The sequence below is a fragment of the Osmerus eperlanus genome, chromosome 6 (genome assembly GCF_963692335.1).
Source record: "Osmerus eperlanus chromosome 6, fOsmEpe2.1, whole genome shotgun sequence".
In the NCBI taxonomy this organism is placed as follows: Eukaryota; Metazoa; Chordata; class Actinopteri; order Osmeriformes; family Osmeridae; genus Osmerus; species Osmerus eperlanus.
The window spans coordinates 4213767-4226078 of NC_085023.1; the positions used below are offsets into that span (position 1 = coordinate 4213767).

At 45.9% G+C, this 12312-nt stretch overlaps 2 protein-coding genes across 2 annotated transcripts; both read right to left on the minus strand.

Moving 5' to 3' along the window:
• On the minus strand, positions 1–1979 carry LOC134021950 (histone H2B-like). The gene has a single exon (XM_062463076.1). The coding sequence runs from the start codon at positions 1604–1606 to the stop codon at positions 1232–1234; it is 375 nt and encodes a 124-aa protein (XP_062319060.1). The 5' UTR covers positions 1607–1979; the 3' UTR covers positions 1–1231.
• Positions 1980–2452: 473 nt separating this feature from the next.
• LOC134021957 (histone H4) lies at positions 2453–2830 on the minus strand. Its single transcript, XM_062463084.1, has one exon. The coding sequence runs from the start codon at positions 2817–2819 to the stop codon at positions 2508–2510; it is 312 nt and encodes a 103-aa protein (XP_062319068.1). The 5' UTR covers positions 2820–2830; the 3' UTR covers positions 2453–2507.
• Positions 2831–12312: the final 9482 nt, after the last annotated feature.

A 12312-nucleotide genomic window follows, 5' to 3' on the forward strand; every position in this document is an offset into this window, starting at 1 on the left:
TAGAACAAACCATTTTAAATACTTGGTGACCAAACACACAGATCTAGAAAAGTCAAGAAAGCAAGATTCTTGAATTTGATCGAGTGCAACGTTTTCTTTGCTGTTGCTTAATTTTTTGGCAAGACATAATACCCTAAATACCCTGCCCTAAAATGCACCCCCATGTAATTTATGTTCTGTATAACCCAGTATCAAAAAATTCTTACTGTACATTGAGGGGACTAGTATGAGTAAGCAGAGTAAGTTTCATGCATGTGGCACTTTCCTAGTCAACAGAGATGGGAAGTAACAAAGTACAAATACTTTCTTACTGTAGATTTTTCTAGTATCGGTACTTAGTTTTTTTTCAAATGCTTAGACACAAATTCCTTACTTTTCACACAATTTCATAAACCTGACACTCAAACTCCAGAACTACACCTCAAATCTTCAAAATCATATGCACATTTTGGGCCTTTGACTCAAGTTTTCAATTTCATAAAACACTTTTTGCAAAACACAACACACAATTCTCCACGTAACACACACAATTCTAACAGGAAGCATTGATTTCCTTTTTCAAACATAACCAATCAAAATGCCACAATAATTCATCAGTGCCTTAAACAGGCTCTGCTTACTCTAACTCCTCACATGTGCAAACACTCATTGCTTTACTCAACACCAACCAATCATGGCTTTAGAATAGGCCTATACATAGCCTAATTTGAGTTGATTTACAGTGGTGGGTATGATTTGAACCTTTACTATGAAATGAGTCGCGTCCCTCTCCATTCGCGCCACACAGGACGCTGAAGTCTCGCGCCCGATGACATTGCAGCCACGAGATTCTACACAGCTGCAACAGTTGCCGTCGGTACATGATTACTAATTAAAAAAACTGCCATTTTATGCACTTATTGAATATTTACATATGTTGAAAGAATGATCTATGATAAGCAAATGTATCGATCATTATGTGATTAACCTGGGCTACAAAGGCATACTGCAAAGACAATTGTTATTGAGGAATCGTGATGTTACTATTGCACCGTCCTTAAATTATTGAAACACTGTACTGTGTTTGTTTAGTTTGCAGAATAACTTGTCTGTTCACGGCAGTCAATAGTTGTTTCACATACCATGCAGCAATATAGAAACATTCAAACAAGTGCGATGGACTTCCTCAATTGTAGAGACCAGTGGGTGGCTCTTAAAAGAGCCTTTGGGGTGAATTTGAAAGAGAGCCCGTTTACTTAGAGCTGGTGTACTTGGTCACGGCCTTGGTGCCCTCGGACACGGCGTGCTTGGCCAACTCACCGGGGAGCAGAAGGCGGACAGCGGTCTGGATCTCCCTGGAGGTGATGGTTGATCGCTTGTTGTAGTGAGCCAGGCGAGACGACTCTCCGGCGATACGCTCGAAAATGTCGTTGACGAAGGAATTCATGATTCCCATGGCCTTGGAGGAGATGCCGGTGTCGGGGTGGACCTGCTTCAGTACCTTGTACACGTAGATGGCGTAGCTCTCTTTCCTGGACTTCCTGCGCTTTTTCCCGCCCTTTGCGGCAGTCTTGGAAACGGCTTTCTTGGAGCCCTTCTTGGGCGCGGACTTTGCTGGCTCAGGCATTGTATCGTTGCTTCTCAGAAACGGATAATAAGAACAGCGGCTGGTTACCCGGTATATGTAGCGGGAGACATGCAAATGTTTAGGCACGCCTCCGGCTAGTTGCTGCACTCAGCTGGGATGTGACTTTCCCGAGCTATAGTGAAATCTACTGCGCGTGCGTGGGATTTACCGACCCCCCCCTTTCCCTTCAGTAGTCATGACTCAACCTAGTTATGAAAACTGAAAGGAAATATTCGACTTTTTTTACACTGAAAAATCCTCAGCCAATCAACTTCATCAATCATTAATGTCACAGCGGAAATGTTTGCTGTATGCTTGGATGAGATGGGGTTATTCAAAGCAAATAACTTATATTGTTCTTCTATACTCTTTGCTCAAAGCTAGGAAGTTGCGCCGAACTCCCTCAGCAGTTTACCGCAGTACAACGCGAGTCAATGGTACCTACAATAGTTTTAATAAAGTACTCATTGAGCAGATGCTAGTATCTCTGGATAAGAGCGTCTGCTAAATATCTAAGGTGATGCACAGTATAGGGTGATTTGAACCTGACACATCTCGGTCAAACGCGCTCCCCCTATCCGGCTAATAGAACCCATTTATAGATCCCAAGCAGCCTATTAACAGTTGAAGTCTGAATAATGAACCGCTTTACAATAAATACCATTGGCTCAAATGCGTCAGATACAGCGTGACCACCGGAACACTGCGGACGATATTATGCTACTCAAGGTGTTCATTATGCCTTTATACAGTACTCTAAAGGTACAAATCATTTCACAGCCAGAAAGATCACAATTTTTAAACACCCGAAATATGGAAATAAAGTCTCTGATCTGTAACACGTGGGTGGCCCTTAAAAGAGCCTTTGTGTTGAACCTCGGTTAATGGACTTGTGGATGTTTTAACCGCCGAAGCCGTACAGAGTACGTCCCTGACGTTTCAGAGCGTAAACCACGTCCATGGCGGTCACGGTCTTTCTTTTGGCGTGTTCTGTGTAAGTCACAGCATCACGGATGACGTTCTCCAGGAACACCTTCAGCACACCGCGTGTCTCTTCGTAGATCAAGCCTGAAATACGCTTCACACCACCGCGTCGAGCCAGGCGGCGGATGGCGGGCTTGGTAATGCCCTGGATGTTATCACGGAGAACCTTGCGATGACGCTTGGCGCCTCCTTTGCCGAGTCCTTTACCTCCTTTGCCTCTTCCTGACATTGTTCTACAAGTCTGTAGTTTTCACCGATGAGAATAGTTAAGCTTGCCCAGAGACAGCGTATTTATGTTGTGTAAGCGGACGTGAAGGAGGCCATTCCCTTATTTGGAGGGCGTTGCAATGGGAGGGAACTTCAGTCAGAGAGGGAAAATATGTATATTTTACGTTTCATTAATTTAGCAGATCTAATCAGACATATTTGTACATATAATTATATATTTTACATCCGTTAAGCACCAAGCTTGAAACACTTCAGAGATAGCTAAGACAAGCTCACGATTGTGCATTTGAACGATGTCTGGCGTTTTCAGCCTTCTTTCTTCATCCACCCCTTCATCCTTGGACCCTGTTTGTCCACTTAAGGGGAGGTACTACAGGTGAATAGGAAAAAAAAAAATCCTGTTCTTCTATCAGAATGAACCTTTACCACATGAATCTACCCAAAAATATAAGATATTTTCGTATTGCGACTGTTAAAATATGTTCATTATGTCCTCAGTTGTATGTAATGTAATGCTGTACTAGGCTACTCATGGACTATATCCGAAGGACTTTATCCAAGCATAAAAAAAGACTAATCTTCTGGATTTAGGACTTCTTCAAGCCAGGAGAGTTTATTACACTGTTGGAAGAGTATGGACGAGTATGTTGGAAGAGTAGCCCTTAGGATATGGACGCTCCAGAATGTGGATAAGGGAGCTTTTGCATAGGCCTATCGTCCTGGAAAGACATTGCTATGGGCAAGCAGAAATACTTTGTTCAGCTGTTGGAACCATACATGAACATCATGAAAACTGGAAATGGAAGCCTAACACAAAAGCGAGCCATGGCCACATTTGCCCGTGAGTCTACAGACAGGGACGTTGTTACTGACACGTAGGCCTAATGGTCGCTAGATGGTGATTGTATCGTCTAATTATTCGTTTGAGCCATGTTTGAATACCTACATGCAAAATGCGTTTATTAGTTAGGCTACGTTTATCTGATTTACAAAATAGTTTTTTTTCAGTCTTGAAGCTTATTTTTGCCGCTCTAAAATAATGGGACATACTAATTGCGCTTATAACTTGTCTACACACAAATGTAGGCCCCTATGTGACACACATGCACTTCCTATAATTCAATTATTATCCTTTTGCTAAAATATATATATATATATTATAAATCCTGGAATTTGATCTAGTGCAAAGTATTTTCGCATCTAGTGTTAACCTGAAAGTATATTGTAAACGATATAGGGAAATATTGTATTTTATTTGTATTCTTTCCAATCTCGATGCAAGTTGAGTGTAGGCTATGTGGATGTTTGTGTAGTGTACATGTTTCTGGTTCCACACTGTAAGGTTGGGTGTCACCCTGCCCCCCACCTCTCATATGCTAAAATTTGAGTTGCTGGACAGTTTTTCTTCTTGATGGGTCTCACACCTCCTACAGGGCTGTATTGGCAGTGACCCGAATGATCAAACCCCTTTGTCACTGGTCACTAGGTCGGACATTCATCTGGGACAGTCGTTCATTTGCACCAGAGGGACTGTAATGTTAAATAACAATCACACCTTCCTGCACACACCACTGGAGGAGTGCTCTCAACAGTTGAAGACGAAAGTGAACTGAGGATGACTGAAATGATCATTAAAAGTTTTGTTCATGTAAATACAGTTCTAACATGACTTAATGTCATGTTACATGTTTCTTATTTTATGCATCACATTCTAGTAATATGTTTAGTGTTGTGAAACATATTTACAGGATTTACAGTTTGTGCATGCAGAAGTCCAAACATGTGTTTACATATTCGTCTTCCAAAAGCGTCACATTCGGTCTACTGCAGCCCTGAGTAAACTGACAATGGTCCAATTTGAATGTGTATGCGTGAGGCAATCTTTCTTTCATATAGTCGGTGTCCCAATTTTAGAATGCAGGTTGGGTGTATATCCCTACAAGACGAAGCTATACCAGTCACTTCGACGAGCTCCGGTGCGTTAAGTGCCTAATTATTGTGATTACCTTCGTTAATGATTGAAGGTATTTTCTGTATTGATTTGTTTCATTATTATCATGTAGTAATTATCTTACTATTTAGATAATACACTTTAATTTAGCATTTTAAATGATACTGGTTCACCTTAGCCTATCTCTCACTCACACTAACGAGTCAAACTCCCATCAGATCAAATTGTTTTCCAGTCGGGGTCCCATCAGAGTCCCATCAGAGTCCACCATCTACCGTTAGTTTTCTGTGATTTCATTAAAGAACTTGGATTGGGTCCTGCAGTGGGAAGATATGGGGCCCCGGAGGTAAAATGGATGATACAAATAAAACACTGTTTCATGGATTATTGTTTTAATAAATCCACAAATTAACAGCGCCCACAGATTCTTCAAGTTGCCATGAAACAAACTGCTAATGGCAATTATTATTTGGCTCTCTATATAGGATAATATATTGATCCTTGCTTCTTCGATCTCAGTAGACTTTTTGTTATTATGGTAATCAGGTATTGTTTCAGTTACAGTTTGACTTTTTGGCTTTGTGAGTTTGATAATGCAGATCCCACATTTGTATTGTTCAGATGTTTGATTGCTGTAGCAGGGACTATATGGAATATATACTGTAGGCCCCTATGTGTATATTTGATGGTGTCATTATGGGGAGCCTCTCTGTCATAATATATGCTGAATCCATCTTTAAACCTCTGGTACATGTGGTTCCAGAAGAGTCAGTATTCCTCACCATATTCCTTCATAACCTTGAATCCCTCCAGATCCAGGAGAAGCAGGAGCGCCGGAGGCTGGACAAGGAGAAGAGAGACCGGGCTGAGGCCAAGTTGGAGGCTGAAAGGAAAAACTAGGACCCATGGGGCCGGGGAGGGTGCGGTGCACCCCTCAGAGACACCCGAGGGAACCTCATTAGTATGTTGTAGCATGTTTCCCTCACATTCAAGCATTTCTGGGAGAAGGTGGATTACAGTAGCTGTAACCTCCATAACCTCAGGGGCGCAACTACCCAATGTCAGAGGGGAATGCAGCAACGATTTTGACACCCCCCCAAAAAAACACCCTCCCAAAACAAATAAATAAATAAGTGTGCCGGACATTGGTCAACAGAACTTCAAACCGTACTGGACATTTAGTGTTGTTTGCTAACTAATATAACTCCTACCTGATGTCATCACTGGTCTCATCTCTATTTGATGCCATCGCCGACCTCATGTCTGTCTCATTCACTCCTTGCCTGTGTTCTTCTCCACTAAGACATATTGTCAAACAAACATTAAGTAATAGATTTTCCATATTAGCTTTTCCATATTAATAATATGAAGAAATGAATCTGTTGGTATCAAGTGGCTCCCCCTACACTTCCATCTAATGTTAGACCTACCTGTTGCCCTCCTCTGTCTTTTCTGATCCACCATCCTCACACCTGAATGAAATGAACTCACTGTTAAATATAGCAGCCTAAATTCAATTCTTAAATCAGCCTAGTGATGGCATCAGATAAGAGAACTATTATGCAGTAAGGTTGTGCTGCTGTTGAAATTACATTCACATTTTGGATTTTAAAAAGTAAAAATATGGAGAGCCACTTAGCACAGACCTGTACAGAGAGAGAGATGTGACCCTGTAATTACAGCTTACGTGTCACCCAAAATATGTAACTATAGCCTGTATGTCTGACAGCACAGCTAACATGAACATGAACAGCTAATGGTAAAACAAAATCTATTAATGATTCCATGGTAAACCAGAGTTATTGCTTAAGTTATGTTTTCCAGCTTCTTGTCATTTATTGTTGGAATGCTGCTTCAGCAGTTTCATGCTATGACTGCTATGACTTTTCAGCTTTCTACTTCTTATGTTTGAATTAATATAAATTAGTAGCGAAGGGGGGCGGGGGCGCCGTAAACCTCGGGCCCCGCCCCCTTGGGCCCCGCGATCTATGATTGTTTTTTTCTTTTTCATAATTTCTCTTTGGCAACAAAACTTTGAATATGGCCATGGTAGACAATTTTACAAAATATAGTTTTTCAATATAGTTGTGTGCAATCTCTTCGCAAATATATCAGATTCCTTATTTAGGTGAGATTATTATTGTGGCTCAGTGTTCCTGGGCTATGAACAAGGATTATCGTGATCATCAGGTGGTTTTAGTGTCTCATTCATTCCTGTTACTCCATCAAGCATGGGGATTAACTAAAAGACCATTTTACTAAATATATATACATTTTCAATTTGTTTACGTGACGTAGAGACGTAGTAGACGTACAGTAGGATAAACGTTGACTAAACTTTCGCAGTTTGAGCATCGCTTTGCTGATTTCAGGAGAATGGCTGAGAAATTTGCTGTGATGAACCAGAAACATTTTTGTCACCCTGATGCTGCTCGGAGAGCGCTTGCGGAGTTCTATTCTGAATATCTGTCTAAGGCCGATGATGTGGTTGATGAATTTGTTACACTTCGTAGTAGGCTACCGTGAGCTGAGCATGGAAAAACATGAACTAAACACGCACAGCATCCTACCATTTCTCATTGAAAACGACATGGACCGTGCTTTCCCCAACCTTGCTTTTCTTTATCGCATTTAGGTAGGCCTACTTGACAATTCCGATAAGCAGTGCTAAGGCAGAGAGGACTTTCAGCCGTCTGAAATTGATAAATAATGTGTTTGTGTTTTGACCTGTGTGTAGGCTATGAGTTTGCTGGTTTTGAGAGATGCACAATACATGTCAGTTCGGAAAAGAAAATGATTACAGTCTAGTGGAATTTTAGTTCAATCGTAGCATGCCTGTAGGTGGTCAACTGCAGTGCGCGTCACGCGTGTGTGTGTTGCATACTAGTTTTTTATCTTCATGGGGGCTTGGTTTCGCGTGTAGCTTGCCCAAATTGTTGCTGAAAGAATTGTTATATAGGCCTATGTTTGCTTATTATTAGTTGCCACTGTTAGGATGACTATAGGCTACTGTCTTTAACTTCATTTTGGGGGGCTTATGACCTCTTATTGTTGAATTTGAATATAGTGTATTTGGTAAATGGACAGATCATTAAACCCATGTTATGCATGGATTTGTGTAGGCCTACTGTGTGTGAAAGATTCTAATGAATGCTGAATGCGAGGCTAGTGGCCTAGGCCTACATTTTGTTTGCACATTAGGGGCTATGATGACTGAACACATTTATTATATGTGCTGTTCACAATAGAGGTTTCCATTGGTTACTTTGTATTGTTAGATTTTATTGCAGTGCAAAAAGTTAATAACAGGGTGGCCCCCAATCAGTTTCCGCCCCCCCTGAGACACAACCCTTGCTCCGCCCCTGATATAAATCAATATTCATAATACTTTTAACATAGTTTTCCAATTGAGTTTTTTTTCTAATCCTCTCAAACTTCTTAAAACTTCAACTTCCAAATCCTTCTTCTTCCTCAATATTTCAGCTAGAGCCAACATTTAAACTTTAAAATGTTGACAAAACCCTAAACTATTTAAAAAAAACAATCAGCTTTTTGATATCTATTCAACTTTTTTCAATATCACTGATTATGTTTCATTACTTTTTCAAGCCGTTTCTGAGATTTACATGGGTGTGTATGTGAAAGCCTAGAGTGCAGACTGGAACGCTTAGAGTGGAGGGGAGCTTCGAAAACTTCTTCAAAAAATATTTCTAGTTTGCCAGCATTGCCACAATTTTCACTCTTCATGCTTCATTTTTGGATCAATAGATAGCTAATTTTGTGCTGGTCGTAGACAGTTGTCTGTGGAATCCAATAGACGTACACATTTGTTCAGAGCCCCACGAAAGCGAGACAAAGTCCAACTCTCGCCCCATAAGGACCAATGCAAATCTGGTGACAAATTCGTCAGAGAAAGCAAAAAGAACAAGATTTTGAAACTGCCGGTAGAGTCGTATTTCTGACCGCACAGACATCTAAAGGACATCTCTGGTTCATCTCGGACATCTCCGGCAGAGTCTTGGGTCTCGGAAAATATCCTTATTTTTGGGATTGAACGTATAGTTTTGCGTCTAGGTTAACTTGTTTGCACCTTTCGAGCCCATAGACAATGTGTCATTACGTCTGCTTTCTCTCAAAACGAGTCTGCTCCTCGCTTTGACTACGGCTAAGCGAGTGAGCGACTTGTGCGCTTTGTCAACAGCGCGGATTGTTTGATCATCACGTGTGATCGAACAAGAGCGGTGTTGCGTCCTAACCCGGCTTTTATCCCCAAGGTGATTAGCCGAGCGTTCAGGGCACAAAGCTGCGAACTGAGAGCTTTTTTCCCACCTCCGCACAGCGGAGAGGAGGAAAGACGCTTACATAGCCTGTGCCCAGTGCGCGCTCTCTCGCGCTATCTGGACTGCACAGCAAGCATCAGATCTTCTCCCCAGTTACTGATCTGCTACGGTGGGTCGAGGGCTGGCTTGCCACTCTCCAAACAGAGACTTTCTCACTGGCTCTGCGAGGCTATTGGTCTCGCGTACGAGTCTATGAGATGTCCCGTGCCACCTGGCATTCGGGCTCATTCCACTCAGGGGTGTAGGAGTGGAGGAGATTTGTGAAGCAGCGTCTTGGTCGTCGCCTTCACCATTTGTGCGATATTATCTATTGGACGTTTCCTCCTCATCTTTTGCGCATTCTGTCCTCAGCATGGCTGGTGGATCAGGTGCAGCGAGATGACAACTCGCGAGGTTCTATTTCGTGGAGCTCCGCCCCATAGGGGAGCTCTGCTCCTATTGGTTTACCCGCTGCCTAGTGCAGCTAATGACTGAAGATCAAAATATACACACACCTGTCACTCACACAGGTGCCCTATATAAGGGGGTGACAGCCGTCACTCATCCTCCCAAAAAATTCAGCACGGGTTGCTCGAATTTAGTGGCTTGAAGATTAAAGAATATCTGAAATGAGCGTTTCCATTCCACCGCTTCCGCGCAAGGCTCTTTTAAGAGCCCAATGCCGGTGCCGTTTCTTGGAGGCCGATGGAGACCACCACGAATTTTGTTTCGTGTGCTTGGGACCTCGGCATGCCAGGGACGGTTTGGTGAACCCTCCTGTCTGCTTGTCGTGCGCTGGCCTCTCCGTCTCGGAGAGGCGGCTGCGTCACGACTTCTTTCAGGTGGAGGAGCCCCTCGAAGATGTGGTCTCTGCTCTCCGAGGAGGAGAGTTCAGAATTTGAGGACCACCTCGAGGCGGCTATTGAGGTGCACGCGCCTGGGCGGGAACCTCCTGTGGAGGCTTTCTGCCCAAGCGTGTTGCGTTCAACCCCCCCGCACTTCTCTGAGGTAAAAGGGCGCGAGTTGACCTCGACCTCAGAGGATGACGAAGAGCCGGCTCCCGCCCCTCCCGTCTCCTCAGCGCTGTCTCGCAGGGCAGACTTCCCGTCTGTCATCGCGAAGGCAGCCGAAATCATGGGCGTTCCCCTGCCGGCCTCTCCTCCTGTGGAGGAAGATGACCCGTGGGATGTCGGCCCTCATGCAAAACGCAGTAAGGCCTCGAAGCCCTTATGCCCCACTATGCCGAGACTGGCAGACTATGTGCAGGGCTCATGGGAAGCGCCAGCGGTGGCTAACGCCCCGGTCAAGGCGCTCCTCCCGTTCACGAGGGTGAGCGGGCTGGGTGAGGCAGCGAAGTCCGGTCCCCCACCCTTGGAACCGTCCCTCGCCGCTTACCTGGTGCCAGGGGCGAGCGCTTGGTTGACGGCGAGGAAGGCGACCCTGCCATCATCCCGGGACAAGCTTACTGCCTCTCTGGCAGACAAGGCGTATGTCTGGGGTGCGCAGGCAGCGGCTGCCTCTGGGAACGCCGCCCTTCTGACGGCGGCGGTCTCCAAACTCTCCACGGAGAGGCCTGAGGGACTGTCGGCCGAGGAGACGTCGTGGGTTGCCAGGCTGGCATCTGCCGCGCTCCACCTGAATCAGGGGGCAGCGATTTGCGCTGGCAGGGCGATGGGAAACAGCGTTGTGGTTCATCGCCACCTGTGGCTGTCGCTAACAGCCATGAGGGAGGCGGACAAGTCCGCCCTACTCAACGCTCCCGTGGCTGGCGAGGGCCTGTTCGGACCGGCTGTGGCGTCAGCCTCCGAACGCTTCTCGCGCCTGGAGGAGGAGAGGAAGCACCTGCTAGGGCATATGCCCCTGCAGAAGAAACCTCACGCTGCTCCATTCTCTGTTTCCTCCGGTACCTCGCAAAGCAGGAGGAAACGAGCTCGCCGTCCGGTGGCACGAGCGGCCGCTGCGACGCAGGCTGCTCCTCCCGCGGCACCTGTTCCACCCTTGGCTGTTCCCCCCGAGAGAGCGGGTCACAGCCGCCCGCCTAACGCCAGCTGGCGTGGTGGCGGAGGGGGAAGGAAGAGGAGAGCGTGACTGGCGGCGGGGACCGAGGCTTCGGTCCCCGCCCCGGTCTATCTGAATGAAATAAAGAGGCTTGGACCTCCACTCTACTCTTTCCCTGAAAGACAAGTGTTCCATTCAGTGCCTCTTACGCCTTCGACGAGTACAGAGCTGAGCACTCGTACTGTTGTCGAGCGGGTTAATGAGTTGGTTTCGGTTCGAGTTGTCCTCAACGAGTGACGCCGAACCATCAAGCACTGCACTCGTAGCGGAGTCTGGCCCAGCTAGCAAGCGTGTGGCAAGACCGCTACCCGTCTCTGTGCACCTTGACACAGCGTGTGACTCTGTTGTCACGTTACAAGAACCATCACTGCGGCTGTGCGCCCAGAGCTCTGACCGCACTGTGAGACCTCTTGAAGCTCATAGCTCAGACAGAGCTCAGACCTCTCTTGGTCAGGGGGCGCAGCCCCAGCCCTTTCGAGTCGACCCCACCTTGGGCTGTGCCGCCGATTCGGTGCACAGCGGCAGCTGGGGTCAGACAAGAGTACGGCCGTTTCCTGTCTGCGGCTCCGCAGCTACACGCACGCCCGCTCTCTCTGCGTTATGCAGAGTGGCGAGAGTCATGCTCACTGCCAAGCTGGCTAGACAGGACACTGAGAGAGGGTTGTGCCATCCAGTTCATGCGGACTCCCCCTCCTTTCAGAGGAGTGAGGGAGACACGCTTGTCCTGCCCGCTGAAAGCACTCGCTCTCCGGACGGAGATAGCGAGCTTGCTGACCAAAGGGACAGTGATCCCGGTCCCCAGAGATCAGGAGAACTCGGGTCTCTACTCCCCTTATTTTTTGGTTCCCAAGAAAAACGGGGGGATGAGGCCGATTCTAGACCTGAGGGTGCTCAACGAGAGTGTGGCCAAACGGCCCTTTCGCATGCTGACGATAAAGCGTTTGCTGACTTGTGTACAGCGGAACGACTTTGGGATCAGCATAGATCTGAAGGACGCGTATTTCCATGTGCCTATCAAACAGAAGCACAGGAGATTTCTGCGTTTTGCCTTCGAAGGGAAAAAGTACGAGTACACGCGCCTGCCGTTTGGTTACGCGCTGGCTCCTCGAACTTTCTCCAAGTGCGTGGAAGCAGCTCTAGAACCGTTACGGCGGAGAGGAATACGC